General features: G+C 38.0%; 1 protein-coding gene across 7 annotated transcripts in view; it reads left to right on the top strand.

The window, feature by feature from the left end:
* PDSS2 (decaprenyl diphosphate synthase subunit 2) overlaps positions 1-22,722 on the top strand; it is a 267,741-nt gene that overhangs the window by 93,593 nt on the left and 151,426 nt on the right. For 6 of the 7 annotated variants that reach the window (XM_060283789.1, XM_060283791.1, XM_070043476.1 and 3 more), the window contains exon 2: positions 13,853-13,987. The exons of the other annotated variant lie outside the window; for it this stretch is intronic. In XM_060283789.1, coding sequence (XP_060139772.1) covers positions 13,853-13,987 — 135 coding nt within the window. The remainder of the gene's footprint in view (positions 1-13,852; positions 13,988-22,722) is intronic. 7 annotated transcript variants of the gene reach the window in all.

The raw sequence follows: 22,722 nt of genomic DNA, 5'->3' as shown, positions 1-22,722 counted from the left end.
TAGTGCTTATATATTGTGAAACACTTTTCAGCTCTTGAATAATATGCAGCAGTTAGAACCATTCACCAGGCATTGATTTAAATACACAATATTTGAAGGTGAGGAACACATCCAAACAGTCAAACATTTTGATAGGCCTAAATAACCTATTGATAAGTTTCTAGATTTTACCTGTTCATGAACAAAATAAATAGTCCTGAAATATATTGGCCACAGTCTTCACCTGATCTCTAAATTTAGTATTTATCTGGCTGCTTTTGGAGTAGTAGTCCTTCAGTCAACTATATCCATAGAGAAATGTACATTCTGCCCAATTTCAAGGAAAGGATCGGAGGTATTCAGTAAAGAATGATGAAAAACGTGATCTCCTCCTTCCCTAAAAGTTATAATTTTGTGGAGTATTTTAGAGAATCGACTGTCACAGGCCACCAGAAGGGCACAGAGCCGTATGCCACAAGCTGGGCCTATGCAGATCAGCGTAAGACTCCTTGGCTGTGGTATAGACCCTGGTTACTCCTGCAGTCTGTGTGGGTTTTTGTTGTTTTTTAGTTGTGGTTTTTAATCTGGACTGCACTTTCACTGCAGTGCCAACTTTTCTCAGCCTGTGCGTGAATGGGGGCTTTTGAAGTCTTCCCATGGCTCTGTGTTTAACGGACCACAAATCCTCTGGCTCTGTTCTACTTGGGAGTCTTGTTGAACTTGCCTATAAGGAGAGGGCAGCACCCAACTTCTTGTCCAGCTGTCAGTGCACCAGGCAAGTAATCAAGAAAAGTTTCAAGGAGGTGCTTAGGAGAAATGAATTAAAAATTTTTTTTCACTCCCTTTACCTGTAAAGTACTTTCTGAGCTCTAATTCTAAGCTCCTTTTTACTCTTTGTATGTTATTGCTGCGATCATTATTTCTCTAGGTTGGCTTTGGAGGCAGACTTCTGAATCGAGCCCCCAGGTCTCTCACTTATTGGCTATATAGTTTTGGGCAGGTTACCTTATTAATTCATTCAACAAGTATTTATTGACTGTCTATGTGTGCCAGGCACTGTTCTAAGCACTGAAGATACAACTGTGGACAAGTAAATGTGCTGTAACATGCTTATGTTCTAGTCAAGGAAGACAAGTAATAACCAAAATAAGTGAATACAAATATGTAGTTTATCAGTGTTAATCGTTGATGTGGAGAAGATAAACTTGCCCTGTGAGCCTCAGTATCTTCATCCATAAAATGAGGAAAACTACCACCTCCCAGGATAGTTGTCAGGTTAGATGAGCTGGCACCGTAAAGGCTTGAGGATATACCAGGGTGGATGAGACAGTCTGCCTCTAGGTAGCTTGCTGGCAGTCTGGTAAATAAGGGATTTCTTCCCAGACCCTTTTGACCTGCTAGAGTAGAGCAAGTGTTACGTTCTCTGAGGATTAAATGGGCTAGAGTAACATATATGTAATTTATTCCAAGTGTCTCTCTCTTCATTCAGTAGGTGCTATCTATTAATTAATACCATGTAAATGAAACTTTAAAAAATCAAATCATGTTTTCCTGTTGACACACGTAATTTGAGACATGCCACTATCATGGTAATCATTTTCCTTTACCTCTGTTGGTAGCTATTTTAAATATCTATATGGTCTTATTGTTATTTGGGTGGCAATTTTTGTGATTTTGAGAGCTAACAGATTTTAACTTAGGCAGCCAAACATGGGATCTTTTCTGTGGTGGACGTTATTTCTGTGGAAGATGAAAGCAAGCAGTCTATGTCCTGCAGCCATCACTTCTAATTCTCCCATGTTTTGGTCTGCTGTACCTTGATTTCAGTGTTGATTTTGGAAAAATAAATGAGATTTTCCTAAAAATTTTGCACTTGATTTCTGAACCATCATGTTGCAATAATATTTTTAGGTTTTGATTTTTTTTCCATTCATTTTAAAAAAACTCATTTCTCCAACTAAAACCCATGATGTGTTGCTATTCCCCCACTCCCAGCTCAATTTGCCTTTGGGGTATTACCTGTTTCTCTATAAAGTGTTTTATAATTTTTTTTCTAACTTGCTTATTTTTACTGGCTTCTCCCATCTCCTGTTGTATCTTCTACATTTGGCTTTAGCGTCTTAATAATATCTTGTGTAAAGCCAATTGAATGACCTATCTTTTTCGACTTGTCCTAATGCAAATATTCTAAATTTGGCACAGTTGAACCATCTTCATTAGCTAGTAGGACTGACCCACCAAGTACTAAATAAATATTTAGTACTTACATTGAGATATTCTTTTTGATAAAAATGTGCTTATACCCGAGTAAAACCAAAAAATAATAATAATAATAGAAGATCAATCTGAGAGCAGTTCTCTTGCATTTGAATGGCAGAGTCTTTTGAAATTAGGGCTGCAAGTTGAGAAAAGCACTGAGCACTAAGGGAACACTTATTCACATTTGGTTGATTTATTCCCTACACAGACGGACTGTGGTAGTGGGAGGTGTGATTCACAGCACGTCAGCTCTTAGCCAGTGTCACTGCTTGAGTGGTGGTATGAGTTTCGTGTGTCTGTATAGTGTAATGATGCCTGTATTCCAGCACTCGGTTTTTCTACCCCTTTGCTTCGAAACTAAATTGGTCTTTTTCTAATGTGAACAAAGGGGTCTATATGTAAAACTTATTGTAAGGGATTGTTTTAACAGAGTTTTCAGTGTGACCAGAATATTTTTTAATGGCCTGTTTTACTACATTAGTATTTTAAAATAAATCTTCAGTTATCATTTGAGTGGGGAAATCTTTGTTGTTGTTTTTTTTTCCCCTGGTGATAGTTTAATTCTAAGGTGGCCAGCTTACATCTTGCTGCAAACTTGATTGATGATAACATCATTTTATACTTGTTTTTTATTTCAGTCATATTTCATTAAACTACTGATGTTCATTCATTAACTATTTCTAAAAAGCTCCTGGCTTGATCTCCCCTCTGCTCAACAACCCCTGTGCCCTACACCTGTTCTACTTTCTCTTCTCTCTTCCTTTCTTTCCAGTGCCTGTCTTCTGCCACATGCCCATCAAACCTAATTGCATCTTTGGGAGAGCTTTGGTGAGGCAGTTCCTTGGCCCTACTGTCCCTTGGGGATTTAATGCGGGTGGAATGTGCAGGTGGCCCTCGAGCCATGTCAGTGGCTGCTACAGCTCCCAGATTCTAAAGGCTGGTCACCTCAGGCCCTAAAGTTGTTTCAAGTCTAGGGCATTTTAGTCTCAGGATAGATATGGCAGGAATAATACAATCTGGGTCATTTTGTCAATGGAAATTAACCTCCAGCTCTTCTGCTAATTTTATGTAAAAATCTGTGACATGCAGACTGTTTTTAGTCTCCCTCAAATTATAGTGCTTTAAGACAATTTTCATGAGTGTTAATGTTTTTCTTTTGCAACTGAGTAATATTACTGTCACAGAATTTCTAATCATATATATATTTGATAACATTTAAACTTTGGCCTTATATCTAAACCTTAGAGAAATTAAAGGTGAAATATGAGAACCCAAAAGGCACCCAGCATAGGACTTTGGGGTTCATTAAAGGTGAGTTAAATTTTTTCTTCAAATGAGAAATACAGCTATAATGCAGTATGCCATATGCCTTCTTAAAATTCTGTTATTTTAAAAATACAGTTATTTTTTTCTCCAGACTTACAAAGCGATCTGTGCTCTTATGCAATTCGGAAAATAAATCACCCTTAATCTAAAAATCCATTGATTAACACTTGTTACAATTTAGGGGTATTTCCTTCCTATCTGTTTCTTTTTACTTTTTAAACAAAATATTTTAAACACACACAAAAAATACATGGACACTTTGTGTATTGGCTCCTATATAATGACACTCATTTAAAATGTTACTGTTTTAGAAAACAAACTTATGGTTACCAAATGGGAAAGGGGTTGGGGGAAAGGACAAATTAGGAGTTTGGGATTAGCAGATATAAACTACTATATGTAAAATAGATAAACAACAGGTCCTACTGTATAGCACAGAGAACTATATTTAATATCCTAATGGAAAAGAATATGAAAAAGAACATATGTGTGTGTGTGTGTATATTATATATATATCACTTTGCTGTATACCAGAAACTAACACAACATTGTAAATCAACTATACTTCAGTCAAAAAAAATAAAATGTTAATGTTTTGTCATATTGATTCCTAGTTTTTTCTTGGCCTTGTTCATATGTATATATGTGTGCATATATTGAAACATAATTGGGATCATGTTATATATACATAGTTTTATACTTCTGTCTTTTCTTTAACATTTTAAGTATTTTCCCGTATCATTAAAATTTGTTTAATGCTTTGTTGCAACACTAAATTTGTTCTAGTGTATGCACAGATTTTCTGTTTTTAAATAGTGATAATTCTATTCCTATTTAATTAATTTTACATTTACTTCTAGTTCTTTTAATATATCACATACTAGGCATGACTTAAAACACTGTTTTTCAAAAAACTGCAAGTTGCAACTCGTTAGTGGGTCACAAGATCAATTTAGCCAGTTACAGTCAACATTAAAAAAAAAGAATAGAGGCCTTCCCTGGTGGTTCAGTGGTTGAGAGTCCGCCTGCCAATGCAGGGGACGTGGGTTCGAGCCCTGGCCCGGGAGGATCCCACATGCCGCAGAGCAACTAAGTCCGTGCGCCACAATTTCTGAGCCTGCGCTCTAGAGCCCGCAAGCCACAACTGCTGAGCCCACATGCCGCGGCTACTGAAGCCTGCGCGCCTAGAGCCCATGCTCTGCAACAACAGAAGCCACAACAATGAGAGGTCCGCGCACCTCAACAAAGAGTGGCCCCCGCTCACACTAGAGAAAGCCCGCTCGCAGCAACGAAGACCCAACGCAGCCAAAAATAAATAAATAATTAAAAAAAAAAAAGAATAGAGACGATCAGGGTATTCCTGTGATTCTTTGGCAAAAATTGTGCATCTTCTAGTCAGTTCTTTTGTTTCAGTTATCTGTATGTAAATTTAAAAAATGTTTTGACTAGGGGTCACAGTCACAAGCATTATTAGGAGTCTTATCAACCAGCCCACCTCATGTATGTTAGATTTGACATCCATCTTTTATGCTTACATTTTCTAGATTGATTTATTAGAACTAGATATGTTAAAGTGGGGTAATCAAATTGTGAAACAAACTCTATACATCTAGATTTTAGCACTGGAGGGAGGTCTCCTTGTGGGGGTCTGGGAAGTGCTGATTTTTCCCATTCAGTTTTAGTCTGGGGAGCTTTGAGCTAACTTGAGGGTGATGATCCCTTGTAGGTGATAAATTGTCTCCTTAATATTTGATTATCAATTTACCAAAATATTGTGATTTGAATCACTGGCATACATTAGAATTCTGAATACTTTTTTTTTTTTGATAGTCCATTGTGGGGATGTACCACAGTTTATTTAAACAATTCTCTACTGATGAAGAATTCTGAACTCTTGAGCATAAATATCAAAAGTTTTCTCTCATGCTCCAATTCTGCCATCCTACCTCAGCTCTCCATCTGGAACTACCCCTACCTTCTGTTAAAGTGAGGGTAGCCTCCTCTCACGGGTACTGATGCAGTAGTGAATTCAGTCAGTTCTCCTAAATGAAGACACAAAACACATAAACACTCCAGTATATTGAGTTCTCTCTATTTAAAACTTAAGATAGGTACTTTGATATGACATGATTCTTATATACAGTAACTTTTCAACATTGCATTAAAATAAATCTCAGCATGTTTTCTTGGAATGTATCGGGGCTTTTCTCTTGTGTGGCTGTCACTTTTTTTTTTTTTTTTTTTTTTTGCGGTACGTGAGGGCCTCTTACTGCTGTGGCCTCTCCCGTTGCGGAGCACAGGCTCCGGACGCACAGGCTCAGCGGCCATGGCTCACGGGCCCAGTCGCTCCGCGGCATGTGGGATCTTCCCGGACCGGGGCACGAACCCGCGTTCCCTGCATCGGCAGGCGGACTCCCAACCACTGCGCCACCAGGGAAGCCCTGGCTGTCACTTTTAAAGAATCCACTATGATTTAGGAAGGAGGGACTCAAGACTTCAGAGCTGGATGGTTGAATGTAGCAAATGGGTGATAGGAGAGATGAGGAAAGTTTGGAATAGCAATAGGTCTATTTGGGAAAGATGTTTACGATAGTGTCTGCTTCTCTACTTCTTGGAAGTTATTTATTCTCTCATTTTGCATTTTTTGAGACCTATTCTATATCAGTTACTCTGCTTGGTTCAGGGCATCCAAAGATAACTAAGCCTGAGAGCCCTCAAGGTTCTCATAACTTCGTGAGGAGTACGTGAGAACAAATAATTAAATAGCAAGGCTGCAAAGGCTCCTGGACCTTGGAGTCCAAATTATGTCTAAATCTTGGCACTTATATTACTAGTTGACTAGTGTAACTAGTAATTATTTAAGTTCTCTAAGCCTGCTTGCTAATTCTCCTCATTTGTAAAGAGATATTACCAGTTCCTTTACGTGGTTTTTGTGAGAATGACAGTGTATGCATGTAAAACAGCACATGCCTGGCATTATAGTATGTTGTAAGCATTGTTTTCTGTGTCATTGTTGTCATTTTTATTATTCAGTGTATTAAGTGCCAAACTAGAACTTTACAATAAATACTCTAAAAGCCCATGGAAGAGACAAATACCTGGCCCCAGTTCCTATACACCGCACACAGTTCTCTGCCTCTGTTGTGCATATATGTTCACTCTTCTTTCTGGGTGTCTGTGGAGACCCCTTTTATTTGTTTGTGGACATACTGTGTTCTTTCACATGGGTCACTCATCCTTCCCCAGTTCCCTACATATAGGAGTTGTCTAAGATTCCCTTTCTCTCTTCCCACACCTTCCTTTTCCCTCTTCCTTTCCCTGTCTTTTCTCCTTTTTCTCCCCCCAAAATCTCATCCATCAAATCCTACTGCTTCAGCCATCATCCTCTACAAAGATGCTTCCCAAATCTATACATGCAGCATTTCCAGGTGCCTGCTGGGCATCTCCATCTGGAAGTCCTTCTTGCATTCAAAGTTAACATGTCCAAAACTGAACTCATTAATTCCCCATTAACACTCCCTTTTCTTTCCAGTCCTTGCTAATACTAGCATCATCACCTCCGGCAAACAGGTTTGAATCTTAAATTCAGCCCTTATCTTTCCTTTGCTTCCTGATCCCTTCCTGATGTCTCTCTCATGCAGTCAGTTGGCCAGACTAGGCTGATCCACCTCCATGATACTGCCATCATTCAGCTTTTCTTTCCCATCCCTGCTGCCACTACCCTAATTTAGGCCCTCATTATCTCTCACCTGGAATATTGGAAGAAACTACTCCTAACTAATCTTCCCTCTCCTTTCCCCTGCACCCAGCACACTATTGCCAGAGTAACAATATTAGGCCCAGAGTAACACTTTTAGTCTTTAGCTTTAATCACATTGCTCCCTTGCTGACAAATCATCCATGCCTTCAGATTGCCTGCAGAATGAAGCCCTGACTGTAAACTTTTCAAGACCCTTCACTCTTCAGGCTGTCTTCTGGAGCTTGTTCACCTTCACACATTGCCCAAATGGGCAGCCCCACAGCTCCTGAGCCTGCTCGCCATACTTTTACCTGCTTATTACTCTAACCTGTTCCTTTCTCCTAAAATACCACTCTTTCCATTCCAATAACTCCATCCCACTTCTTCCTCCATTCTCTGCTCAGGGAAATTTGACCATCTTTAAGGCGCAGTCTGAATTCTGTCTCTACTGTGAGGCACACCTCTAACAAGAAGTGGTTTTCTTTCTTCCTTTGTTGCTTTTTGTTACTCTACTATCTTTGTTATCTGTTCATTAATATTATACAGTTTAACCATTTTTGGAACACATTATTATAGCTCTTTTATTAGACCTCTTATTTCTTTGTATACCTCTTAGTATATAAGTGTTGAAGAAATAGAATTTGAGAGAATATGGAAAGATGCCATAACTGTCATTTGAAATATTTATTTGAAATATTTGAAATATTTATAGGATAGGGTTAAGGAAGAGAAACTAGTTAATAGTTGTGGAAAGATAGGATGATGCAGTAGGAACTGCAGTTAGCCATAGAAGCCATAATGTGAGAAGGCTATAGAGCTGGGTTGCACAAAGTTCACCTGTTCAATCCTTATTTCCATGAAATTGTAAAGCTATTAGAATATTCATGTTTACTGTTGATCTGTTGTAGCTCTGGAGCAGAATTTTGAAGGCCAAGTTTGTCCCCCCAAAATTCAACTTACAGACTTTTCAGAATATTATTTTAAATTAGTGATATATCTATAATAGCTAATTTTCCAGGACTACATAGTGTCTGACATATATTTAAATTGAGTTGAAATATTACTTTAGATTTGCTACACCTCTTGTTTGTCCACCAAGCTACCCCCATATTTCTCATTGACTACCACAAAAGCCTTCTAACCAGTCTCCTCATATCCACTTTGTCCCCCCCACCCCAAACACACACCTAAGTCATTTTTCCACACTGATGATAGAAGTTTTTCTTTTTTCTTTCTTTTTTTTTTATTTTTTAAAAAATATCTGATTACATGACAAGATGCTTAAGTTACTGTGGTGGCTTCACATTGCTCTTTGGATAAAGAGCTAACATCCAGTCATGGCCTGTTTGACCTGTGTGGTCTGGTCTCTGTCTGCTTCTAGCCTCACTTTGTACAGTGTACTCAGCCTTGCATGTGCTCATTCTTGTGCTGTGGAGACACTCCCCTTACCTATTCTCTTCCCACACCCCTCTTTTACATCTTCCTTTGGGTGTCAACTTGGTCATCATTTCCTAAGGAAGCCTCTGACTTTCCCTGCTAGGCTAGTTCCCCGTTGTAAGCTCTCACAGCATCGTCTCTCTTTTTCCTTTGTGGCATTTATTACTATTGTAATTTTACATTTATTTGTCATTCTTTCATTATTACCAGTCTCTTCCACTAGGTTGTAAGCTTCACAAGCTCCATGCCTGGTTTTGCTCACCATGACATCTATGCCAAGCACTGTGCCTGATGTATGGAAGGTTTTCGGTCTGCATTAGTTGAATGAATGATAAAGGTATTGGGGTTTTTTTTTTTTAAATCTATATTAGTGAAAGGAAAACAATTCTGTAGAATTTTAGTGATAAAGATTACAAGATACTAAATCTTGCTTTCGTTTATGACACTTAGATGATGTTAACGAATTCTCCCAATTTTTATACTTATTATACATATTGTAGGGTATTAGATAATTAAATGTAGTAAAGTGAGATAATAAAGAATCACAGAGTAAGAGAAAAACCCAGATGTTGAATAGTCCAGGCTTCCCTCCAATGTGTTGTATCAGAGGCTGTGCAGCTTCTTAAACATCTTTATTCTCAAGGGACTCAGCATCAACAGAGACTCCTCTGTTTTTTAATCTCTTCATGTCGAGCCAAAATTCACCAGCTATATTTTCTGTCTATTAGTGTCAGTCTCTAAAGTAATACTTACCAGGTCTATCGCCTATCCTTCTGGTACCCTTTCAGATGAAAATACAGTCATCATGTACTCCTCTAGCTTTAATTCTCCCAACCCTGCCCTTCACACACTGTATTCCTGCCCTATTGATTCTGGAGACAGCTGTGTCTTCCTCTTTCTCCTCCAAACTTTCACACATATTGTCTCCTCTCTAGAACACTCTTTTTTCACTTCCCCTCCTTGCTTCAGCTCCCCTGACTACTTCGTCTCATCCTTTAGGTCTCAGGGGGGTCCCTTTCACCACTCCTTCACCCCTGCTTATGTTAGTTGCCCTTTCTCTGTGCCTGTGTTAGTTGTCCTTGTTCATCTCCTAAAGTAGCTCATACCACATTTTATTATTATTTTAAGTCCAGACTGTATTATCCACAAGAAGGGAGACCACAGCTCACCATTGCTCGCCATCATGTCCTCCACTCTCTGTTTAGCTCTGTACCTGACATGTAGTAAGCATTTACTACATTTTTGACTGCGTAAATTTGAGAACACCAACTTTACTGTTCTCCAAGCTAGCATTCATTTTTTTTTTTTTTTTTTTTTTTTGGTCAGCCAAGCATGTGGAAGTATATGATTTCACCATCTTCTGGATATGCCCCAGCTTGTCAGTATTTCTCCTTAAGAGAGGCATTCAGAATAAATCATAGTGTTCCAGGTGAAGTATGACCTGGACCATATGAAACATTAACTCTGCAAATTTAGAATCCTAGGGACTTTTTATGCTCAGGAGCAAAATTTCTTATTTTTGTTGTGAGCTAGTTTTTGAGCTGTGAACATTATCGAATTATCTTAGTACCTTTTTTTTTTTAAGGGTGTTAATGAAGTGAATTTAAAGACATGGTGTTTTGGAAACATTTAATTTACTCAACCTGTTAATCTGTTCTCTGGGTTGTTAACTACTGTCTTGTGTGAAAATTGATGGTTAGAAGGTGTGCTTTTCTGACTGCTCTCTTGATTTCTGGTAACTGGTCTACTATAGTTTCTTTTCCTGACCTTTTCAGTAATGCATTCTGAAAGTGGCCAGTGTTTCAGTGATGCATGATGTTTCTGGGTCATGGTCGGAAGAATTCCTTAACTTTTGTTATGTTGGGGGTAGAAAAGGAAACAGTATTTATAGGAAATTATATATGCTGGTAGTGGGTAAGACTTTGAGAGACAGAAGGAGAAACAGTAAAAGAAAAAGAAAATATAAGAGTTGAGAAAAAATAGATGGCAAAAAATAATGAGAGACTTCCCTGCTGGTGCAGTGGTTAAGAATCCGCCTGCCAATGCAGGGGACGCGGGTTCGAGCCCTGGTCCGGGAAGATCCCACATGCCGCGGAGCAGCTAAGCCCATGCATCACAACTACTGAGCCTGCGTGCCTAGAACTCGTGCTCCGCAACAAGAGAAGCCACTGCAGTGAGAAGGTCGTGCACCACAACAAAGAGTAGCCCCCGCTCGCCACAACTAGAGAGAAAGCCCACGCACAGCAATGAAGACCCAACACAGCCTAAATAAATAAATTAATTAATTTTTTAAAAAAGTAATAAGGAGAGAGATGTAGTTTTCTGATCACCTTGTCACCTTCCATGTGCTTCCACAGTGGTTTATGCTTCACTCATGTTGTCTGTTCCATACAATGACTACAGAAAGTAGATGTTGTTAATCTCATTTTACGGAAGAGGTGATATTCTGAGTCATACAGCTAATAAATGGCAGAAGGATTTTTCAAACCTGGTTCTAAAACGGTCACTATTCTACTGACTTAGCAAATAGTTGGTACATGAGGTGAAGCAGATGGAGGGTCACTATAGCATAATGGGTAAGCATGTATATAGACTCTAGGGCCAGGTGGCCTGGGTTCAAATCCTGGCTCTATCAAGGCTCTAACGCCTACTGTCTCTGGTACCTTGAACAAGTTGCTTGATCTCTCTGTGTGCCTCATTCTCCTCATCTGTAAAATCAAAGTAATTGTGGTACCTTCCTCATAGAGTTGTTGTGAATTAATTTAATTAATATATAGTAAAATGCTTAGAATAGTTCCTGGCATATATAAAGTCCTATGTAAGGATTTGTTGTTGCTGCTGCTGCTGTTGTATTTTGATGATGATGATGATGATGATGTATGTGTCCTCTGTGAAAGGTCCCCTCTCTGAGAAATTTGAGGAAGGTGTTGTCAGAACTGTTGCCAGGCCTATTTCTTCAACGTGACTTGGCCAGCTGTCAGAGTTCTTACCCTCATATCCTTCATTAGAGGATATGAGTTCTTACCTTCATATCCTTCATTCCTAACCAGGCTCAACCCCCCAAACACACAGCCACACACACATCCTCACCTTCCACTTTTCCCTTTCTAGAATTAGGAGCCAATTCAGAGCTTCTCTTTAATATTATTATTATCTACCTCAGGTAATACATAAATAAGGGTCTAGTAGCATAAGTTAAAATCTGTAATTCAAAGCAAAAAATTTGGAGAGCGCTCCCATTTTACATTTTCTTCTTCTAAAATAGGGTGCTTCGCAACCTCCCAACAGTTCAGGTCTGTAGGATTTAAGTAGATTGTTACATAATAATACAGAGCTTTGGACATTTCTGGTGATTATTTGTTTCTACTATAATATAGCTTAATTACCTTAAATTAACAGATATTAGAACTTCTTTGTAAAAATCATTAACCCCTCTAGCTTGCTGAAGGTTACTTACTAGATTAAGGAGAAAATATAAGTAGAGAAAGAGCTGTAACTGTTATCTTGCAGAGAGCCTGAAGATCTGTCTTATTTTGAAACTATTGAAAGAGCAAGAAGGGATCCCTTTTAAAAATTTATTTGGAGGCATGAAGGGTGAAAATTTTCTTAAGTAATGGACTGACTCATTAATTTTGGCTATGTTAACTTACTTAATTTAAATTAATTCATTGTTCAGAATTTACCCAAGGAAGTCTTAATAATTCAGTGAAGTATTAAAATACAAAATTTTACTGTTTTTAGAAACAGAGTCACAGATTTGGAAAGCAAATTTATGGTTACCAAGGGGGGAAAGATGGGGGAGGGATAAATTGGGAGATTGGGGTCGACATATACACGCTACTATATATAAAATACATAACTAATAAGAACCTACTGGGCTTCCCTGGTGGCGCAGTGGTTGAGAGTCCGCCTGCCGATGCAGGGAACACGGGTTCGTGCCCCAGTCCGGGAAGATCCCACATGCCGCGGAGCGGCTGGGCCCGTGAGCCATGGCCGCTGAACCTGCGCATCCGGAGCCTGTGCTCCGCAACGGGAGAGGCCACAACAGTGAGAGGCCCGCGTACTGCAAAAAAAAAAAAAAAAAGAACCTACTGTATAGCACAGGGAAGTCTACTCAATACTTTGTAATGACCTATATGGGAATAGAACCTAAAAAATGTGGATATATGTATACGTATAACTGATTCACTTTGCTGTACAGCAGAAACAAACACAGCATTGTAAATCAACTATACTCCAATACAAATTAATAAAAAATTTTTTACCGTTTTCACCACATTCAAGAATTATATTTATGTTATTTATGTATACTTTAGTATAACCTATTTGATTAATGCTCATGAACATTGTTCTAAATATTAATTTATTATAATATGTTACCCATAGTTTTGTCTTTTTTCTTTTTTTAATGATGTCATTTAGTTCTTGTATGACAACCATTTGCAATACTTAAACAAACATATAATCTTAGAAAGTATTCCTGACCTTAGTTGTAGTAGAAATTATAAAAATTCAATCCTCATAGCAAAAAAATATTACATTCTATGTTAAAGACTAACATTGTCTAGAATGATTATTCTTTGCATAAAAAATAAGAAATGGCAAGATATTTGCCCATGGCATTCATTTCCATTTTACTTCTCAAATAAATTTTCTACCTGTGAAGACAGAAACCATTTTTTACCACTTGCCCTTACCAGCATCATCGCCACATAATACCACTTCATCCAAGCCATACAATTTGTATTTCACCTGCTGTCAACTACCACAGAACAGTTTAAAACTATGGGTTCCTCTCATTATCAGAGCAAATGGTTAAGATTGCGTGGTAGGGTATAGACAGTGGGAAAACCCAGAAAGAGGAGGAAGCCAAATCATTAGGCCTCACAATTTTCAGATTGTTACTTTCAAAACCAGCCATGGGTTTCTCTAGTTGTTTCCTGAACTTGTTGCTTCCTCCTGTTAACTCTTTCTTCCACCAATCCTATTTCTTTTCAACAAGTCACATTGTCTGATTTTGGAAGCATGGGTGTATTTGCAGCAATTCTCTAATTTGATCTGACTGATTTTGTGAGGGTGTGTTAATCCTCTTCTTTCTTTACTTGTTGACAGGGGCCTTGTACACGACAGCCAGAATAACCTCCAGTTGAGGGGCTTGGTGGTGCTACTTATTTCTAAGGCAGCTGGGCCCAGCAGTGTGAATGCTTCATGTCAGAGCTATGACATGGTCAGTGGTATCTATTCATGGTAAGAAGAAATTTTGACATTGCTCTCTAAAGCGTGTTTTCTTACAGTGGTCAGTAGAAATCAGTTTAGTTTTTTGTCATTCTCTGATTCAAAGATAGATTAAAATATTTTGTTAAGTTAAAACATGGATTTTTATTATTCTTAACAAATCTAATAGGCTTAGCTGCTTTCTTTGTATGTAACTCTGGTAAATTTTGTGTCTAATATTTCTCATTTCTGCCTTGAGCATTTAAACATTCCTATTGAACACTACTCTCCTGCTCCATCATGGTATCATTGTATTTCTGTAGAGAACTCTATGTCATTTAGTCCAGGATTCATGATTTTTAAACCTACTCAATATGATAACTTAGTTGTGTATATAATAATTACAACTACCATTTTAGGAGATGTCTACTTCAGTGCTATATCATTTATTTTATTTTGCTTATTTTTATGGTGAAGAGGTTTTTATTAAAGTGACTGGAATAAGAAACTTTTACATATCACACATTTAGATTAAAAAAATTAATTTATGAGTACATATCAGTCATTTTTGCTGCATATAAAACAAACTTTAAATTTTCAGTTTTGCTTTTTTAAATGACAGCATGTTTTTTAGTAATAATATATCAGATCTTAGCAGTATACTTGACACTGTGTTAAAAGCCTGTATGGAAGTAATAGTCTGCAAGTGGACATGGGCACCTGAAATTAAAACCACCCAGAAACACGGGTGACAGGAAAATTTTCCTCACAAAAAGAAGTATTTCTAGAAACTTTGGCTTACGGTTAATATATCTTTTATTTATTTACTTTAAAAACAAATCCACATCTTAGATTTTTTAAAAATTCCTGGTAGTCTTACCCATAAATGTTTTTTTTCTTCTGTAATATTTAAAGATGACTAGCTTGCCTGCTGTGAAGTCCAGTGACCTTCATTAACATGCAAGCAAAGATTATCACTGTTGGGGTTACAAATGGCCTCTCCTCTAGCCAGGGTAATTTTGCAGAGCTTTTACCATTGATCCACGTAAGTGTCTTCACTAGAAGAAATATCTTGGGATCATTTTCAGTTCCTGTTCACTCTGAGATAATTTATATTTATTTAGTGCTTTGTAGGTTACTGATCATTTTAATGACAGTTATCCCATTTGATCCTTACAACAATTCCATAGGTAAGAATTGTCGTTATACTTATTTTACTCTTGAGAAAACTGAGTTTCAGAAACCTTGAGATGTTTTTCAAGGTGACATGACTAGCAAATGAGGAAAAGTTCAGGCTCTAACTATAGTTCTCTTTCTTCCAAATCTCATGTTTTGTTGGTTTTTTTTTTCTTCTTAATTTTATTCGGCTTTTCTAGTCTGATTCAAAAAATGTATTTCACTTGTAGATTAGACTAGCCATTAAATTAGTATACCAAAAAAGGTCTTCCCTTAAGTATGTCTAGGAAAACTTATGAACGGACAGTAACTTGGCAAATCTTCAGTACATCTATCTACATCCTTCCCCAACCTGTTTTAATTGGAGCTCAAAATTTTACCCTGTAAATTTTGTAGAAAAGCTGTTGGCTGAGTTCAGTTGAAATAATTAGAGAAAATACATAAACATCTACAATGAATACTAATAACCTGTTAGTCCCTGGAAAGGAATTAGACCTCACATCACCTTGTAACCATGTATCTGTTTCCTGTTTGGAACTCCATTGATTTTTCAGTCTCCGACTTTAACCGTTTTATTGGTCAGTCATCTGCTCTTTTTTTAAATTTATTTATTTATTCTTGGCTGAGTTGGGTCTTCGTTGCTGTACGTGGCTTTTCTCTAGTTGCAGTGAGCAGGGGCTGCTCTTTGTTGCGGTGCGCAGGCTTCTCATTGTGGTGACTTGTCTTTGTTGTGGAGCACAGGCTCTAGGTGCCCGGGCTTCAGTCGTTGTGGGATGTGGGCTCAGTAGTTGTGGCGCACGGACTTAGTTGCTCCGCGGCATGTGGAATCTTCCCTGACCAGGGCTCGAACCCATGTTCCCTGCATTGGCAGGTGAATTCTTAACCACTGTACCACCAGGGAAGTCCATGGTCAGTCATCTGCTCTTGCATTTGGGTAGCCATACACACCTCTAATGAATACCAGCTATGGTTTACTATCACTAATCCTAAACTAACACTTGGAAGTATTCGACACATGATAGGTATTCAGTAAATATTTATTGCATAAATGAATAGTCCCCATTTTATAGAAAAAGAAACTAATGCTGAGATTAAGACTTGTCTAAAATCCTCTAGGTAGAAAGTGATGGAGTTAGAATTTAAATATAAAGTGTATTTCTTTCTACTATGCAGATGCTGTTACCTTTATTGTATGTACACAGTGCACTGTGTTGTGACCTTGTGTTTCCAATTTCTTATTTAGCCTCTAAGAAATAGCTGCATTGCCTTCTGATCCTTTACAGGAACATAATGCATTTGGTAGATAGTCGTTGTAATATGAGCAATTGTAAAAGAACTCTGCAAAAGAGTAGGTGGTACATTATGAATATAAAATTTTTCCAAATGGCATAAATGGGTTTCATACCCAAGTGTATAGAATCCACAGTTACATTTAGGGAATAATCCTGGTTTGTGGTTCCAGGCTGTTTTTCTGTAATCAAACTTTATCTAGTAAGTCATTGCTGATGCTTGGGTGTTCTACACACTGGTTAATGTGAAAATGTAATTTGGCATACTACTACGAGAAACCATTCATTTGTTTCTCTATCCCTGAAGTCATTTGTTTGGCTCCTGCTAGCTTAATTGTTCAAGTGTAACTTTTGCTGGAGGCTTGTATCTATAATGCCACAGTGAATTATTTAACATTTGAGGGAAGTACTGATTTGGGAGCTTTTAAATTCACCTCTTAACCACTGGGATTTACATTGTTGGTGTTTTTCCTCATAAACTTGACTTTGATGTCAGTTAATGGAACCTGAGTAAATTACCTAAGGGAACAAAAGTGAGTTAGGTGACCTGTTTTGTTTGGCCTAAGGATATAACTGCTGGATATATCTTGTGGATGTGTCTTGTGAACTTATCACATAATGGCCAAGAGAGGCAGAATTTAGGCTAAAATCTAATAACTGCATTTTGAAAAACAGGTGAGTCACATTTATAAAAATGCACTGTAAACATCTACCATAACCTTTTTCAAACAAGACCATGGACTTTAGGTTTATTCCACCAACTCTGACTTTAAAAATTGGTTACAAAGGTGATCAGGCAAAAAAAAGTATTACTGAATTTACAAGCATCCCTAGCCACAACTGGGAAAATGTTTATAACTTATTCTTAATGATAGGATGTTTATATTTTGTGTACAAAAGATAGATCATGTAATATATAATACATAGCATAACAAAGTATAGACTTCTCTAGTGTTACATGATTATTACATTTAAAGAAATGCAGGTGAATTTTGTGACTAATGGTTCAGTTTTCTCAGTTGGTTTAGGAACAACTGACTCAAATATTTCTTATCTAACTAGCAATTATAAACAGGCCACAAATTTTCACTCTGCCTTCATTCCCTGAAATTTCCTACCACCTCTTGTTAACTGTATTAGAAGCGATTAAAACAAGTTTGCCAAGCACATTTTCTTTTCTTCCTGAGTATTCAGCTAGACTACATTTCCCAGCCTTCCTTTGCAGTTGGCTGGGCCGTATGAATGAGACCTAGCCAATAAAATGAAAGCATAAATGAAATTTACAATTTCCTGACCATAAAAATCTTACATTTGCAGTATACCTTAAGCAGGTGATTTTGGAAGTGACCAATTCAAGATGAAAGGTACCTGCACCCCTTGGAGGAGAGCCACCTGTCCATCAGGAATATCCATGTTGACTTGATGTGTGAGAGGAAAAATCTATTTGTTCAACCACTTAAACTTTAGGGTTTATCTGTTAATAACAGTGGCACCTTAATTAATATTTTGCTGTTTCTGTCACCCAGTTATCCCAGTGAATTTGGTAATCCTTGGTTACTCCCACTCTTTTATCTTCTGTGTCTAATAAACCACCAACTCACAAGTTTCTCCAGGTCTCTTTTTCTTTCAGTTAACTTTCCACTCTCCCGTTACAGGCCTTTGTTACTTCATGTTTATTTATTTATTTTTATTTATTTATTTATTTATTTATTTTATTTTTGGCTGCGTTGGGTCTTCATTGCTGCGCGCGGGCTTCTTTAGTTGCGGCGAGCGGGGGCTACTCTTTATTGCAGTGTGCGGGCTTCCCATTGCGGTGGCTTCTCCTGTTGCGGAGCACGGGCTCTAGGTGCGCAGGCTTCCGTAGTTGTGGCGCACGGGCTTAGTTGCTCCGTGGCATGTGGGATCTTCCCGGGCCAGGGCTCGAACCCATGTCCCCTGTGTTGGCAGGTGGATTCTTAACCACTGCACCACCGGGGAAGCCCTACTTCATGTTTAGATTTTATCAATAGTTGTCTGTTGGGTCTCTGTGTCTCTAGATGTTCCTCCTTCAATTTTTTCCTATTGGGTCTTGTTAAATTGAACACCCTGCTTTGATCACTCATTAAACAAACTCTTATTAAGCAATTACTGTGTGGTGTTCCAGGCACTATGCTTAGTGCAGGAGATACAAGCTGAATACTGTATAGTATTTACCCTCCGTGACCTTATTAGCATCAAGCCAGGGAACATACAAGTTTACAAACAACTGTAATATGATGCTATAGATACTGTAAGTAAAGTATAAACAGAATTCTTTGGAGCAATTAAATATGTTGGGAGAGGAAAGGAGAAAATTTCAGAAAAAGAGACCATTTGAACTTTACAAAATAGGGAATTTATAAGTGGGTTTTGAAGGTAACTAGGAGGTTGTCAGTTGGAGGAACGCAGGTAGTCAAGGGGTTTGGTAAAAGGTGGTTGCATTCTAGGCAAAGGAAGTAAGGAACAGACTGACCAAAAACATGTGGTCTGGTACATAGTACATAGCAGGGCCCACAGAGTGCTGACACTGTAGTGGGCACTCAGTACATAATTATTATTTGAATGTATGAATTTACATAATAGAGACCAGGTTCATGTATATAGATGTTATGGATTGAATTGTGTCCCCCCCAAAATTCATATGTTGAAGTCCTAACCTCTCGTTCTCACAATGTGCCTTTATTTGGAGATAGGGTCTTTATTGATATAATCAAGTTAAAATGAGGTTATTAGAATGGATCCTAATTTAGTGTCCTTATTTTAAAAAAGGGGAAATTTGGACACAAACATGCATATACCAGCAGCACACCCTGTGAACATGAAAATGGTTTTTTTCAAGCCAAGGAGAGGGACCTAGAACAAGTTCTTCCCTCATAGTGCCAGCAAACTAATGTATTACAGAATACTGATGAGGAGACGGTGTAGAAAAGGAAGGCTGAAGTTGAATTGTGAAGGGCCGAAGGAATTAGAGCTATATCCTGGAGAAACAGTGGGGAGCCATCCAAAAGGCAGCAGAATAGACTTGGAATCTGGAAACAGACTATATCACCTATTAGCTGTGCCTCAGATTTCAGCTCTCACATTTCAGAGAATGGTTTTAAGAATTAAATGAGTGAATAGAATAATGCATAGCATAGTAAGCATTCTCTAAGTGTTTATTCTTATTCATAGCTATTATAAAGGTCTTTAAGCAAAGGAGTCACATTAATATATCTGTGCTATAGAATGTAATTAGTTGAGAAGGTAACGCAGAGAGTTGAGGTCCAAGAGGTAGAGAGAACCAGCCAAGGAGTTATTGAAGCAGTCTAGGTGATGGCTGAGAGGGAAAACAGAGACGTGGAGAGGTTAAGGAGTCTTTACCTAAAACAAGAGGTTAGCAGTTGGCCAAGCCAGACTCAGACATAGACTCATTAGGTCCTTTGATCTCATGCCATTTTCTACCAACATTTCCCAATTTGTGCTTCATTTGGGATGAAGGTTTTGCTAGGTTGTCAGTGGTACAAAAGGTCCTGTGGTCAGATAAATTTGGGCATGCCAAAAGATTGCTTCATTTCATAAATCTGAAGAATTGTTAGGTATATGTGGCATGCATCACGAATCTTTAAGAAGAGATATTGTTTCCCAGTTATTTTACTCTAAAACCCTGTAACCCTTTTAATCTTTGCCAATCTGACAGGGGGAAACTATGATTTTTATTTTTTTTGACTGTCAGCAGTACATCTTGTAGAATGCTGCAAAACAGTTTGGTAAACGTTATTTTATGTTAGGGTACCTGACTTTGAACCCTAATGGGGACTCTGTGAGGCAGAAATAACAGTCACCAACCAGAAAACTGAGACTCAAAAAGATGAAGTAACTTTCTGAGATCCTACATTAAGTGATCAAGTAGGGGAAGAAGTATATCATGTTGGTTATAAATTGCCTTAGTTTAAATCTATCACTTATTTGCTATGTGACCCCAGACAAGTTAGGTCACCTGTCTGTACCTCATAGGTTTGTTGAGTGGATTAAAGCAGGTAATATGAATAAAACACTTAGAACAGTGCCTTGTGTGTAGACTGCACTTAACAAGTGTTGTCTATTATTCTTATTCCAGACCCCTGTCATGCTGCTTTATGTCCTTTATCAGATTTCTCACATGCTGCCACCTTCTTCTTGCCCACCGTTCTCTGTCTCAGTTTGCTAGAGATAAATTGTGATAAGTAGAACATGCAAGAATGAAAAAGTATTAAATGAGTCAGGGGTAAAGTGATTGTTATTTTCGCCTTTTAGATGGTCTGTTGGCTTGGGTACATGTGGGTACTGGCGAATTTTAAAGCATGCCAAGTCTATGTGTAAAACAAGTACTTTTATCTTACTACTTATTTGGCTTCTGAGTGGCAGGTGAGCTGATGAATAGGAATAAAATTATGGACTGATCTTTTTCTGTATTTATTTGTAGTGCTGATAAAAGAAGACTCTGTGCTCTATGTGCCATTAAACACAGTTCAGATGATCTGTTTTCTTCATATTAGCCCAGCATTCAGCATGTTCCTAGCACATGGATGACAGTCAATGACTATTTGGTTACAGCTGAATAATAATATCTATTATTATTGTTGTTATTATTATTTAATCTTGAAGCAAGGAAGACCTTTCTAAAATGTTTCAACACTCTGGACCTATAAACAAAAAGATTAACACATTTGACTTCATTAAAAAAGAATTCTTCAAAGGAAAATAATTCCCATAAAGTCCAAAGATAAGTGCCAAAATTATAAAAATATTTGCAGCATACATGACAAGGGACCGAGTTTTAATTTAAAAAATCCGTTGGAGATCTTATGAATCAGGAAGAAGATAGTACAACACAGACATGGACAAAAGACATGAACAGGCTGTTCAGTGAAGAAAACTCATAGATGGTTAGTAAACAAAAGGGGGAAAAGGCTGGACCTCATCATACAGGGCAAATTAAAAAAAAATCAGGGCCTCCCTGGTGGCGCAGTGGTTGAGAGTCCGCCTCCCGATGCAGGGGACACGAGTTCATGCCCCAGTCCGGGAAGATCCCACATGCCGCGGAGCGGCTAGGCCCGTGAGCCGTGGCCGCTGAGCCTGCGTGTCCGGAGCCTGTGCTCCGCAACGGGAAAGGCCACAACAGTGAGAGGCCCGCGTACCGCAAAAAAAAAAATAAAAAAATCATAGTTTCCCCCTGTCAGATTGGCAAAGATTAAAAAGTTTGATACTCAGCATTTCTTGGCGAGGAAGAGGCACTTGAATGTTTTGTTAGTGGGGATGTTAATAGGTATAGTTGCTTAGAGAACAATTTGGTAATAGCAGTAAATTTTATTTTAATCCAACTACCCTTTGATTTAGCAAAATTGTGTACTGATGTATTAGCATAAGTGCTCAAAGATGTATTTATAAGAATGCTCTTTGCAGTATACTTTGCAAGAACAACAGCAACAAAGGAAACAACCAAAGTGTCCACCAAGAGGGCACACGTTATGTTATTCATGCAGGGGAGTATCAATGGATCGTTTAAAAGAACTAAGGAGATCGGTATGTGCTGATCTGGAAAGGGCTCAAGGAACATGTAAGAAAAGCAAGACTGGAAAACGTATTATAGTTTGATCCTCTTGGGGCTTGACTGGGTGGGCAGTGGATTTTTATTTGCATGAAAAATATCTCAAAGGAGACACAAAGAGCTGTTAATAGTGGTCACCTCTGGGGAGCGGCAGCTGTGGAGGGAAACGGGATGAAAGACTTTGTTCATTCTTCGTCCTCTTGAGTGGGCTGAATTATTTTTAATTTATACATGTTTATTTAAGTACTTCTTAAAAATTAGTAAAAATTTTTGTTGAGTGTTGGTAGTTAGCTTAGAAATTCTATCCTACTATTAAAATGAGGGCCTTAGAGGCCCTGAGCTGACTTAAACTTTTATCTTTTGCCCTCTTTGACAGGGTCAGATATCCTATGAAAATGCATAAACTCTAGGTGCTTTTTAAATAAAGCAGGAGTGAAGCAAAATGCTATCTTTTGATTACCTTTCTTAGGTTTACCATCCATGTTAAAATGGACACTATCGATTTCTCGGTAACTGTGCTAATTCTAGCTCAGTGTATCATTCAATTGATTAAGATTAAATTAATGACTAAGGTTAAACATGCTAAGGTGATTGTTGGGCTTAAAGGACTAATCAGAAGAAAGGCATTATAAACATAACTAAGTTAATGTAGAAAACATCTTCTAATCAAATTACTGACCTTAACATTACTTTCTCCTCTAAGTGAAAATTGGTCATGC

The sequence above is a fragment of the Globicephala melas genome, chromosome 14, assembly GCF_963455315.2.
Source record: "Globicephala melas chromosome 14, mGloMel1.2, whole genome shotgun sequence".
In the NCBI taxonomy this organism is placed as follows: domain Eukaryota; kingdom Metazoa; phylum Chordata; class Mammalia; order Artiodactyla; family Delphinidae; genus Globicephala; species Globicephala melas.
This window is presented reverse-complemented; position numbering and strand designations above follow the sequence as displayed.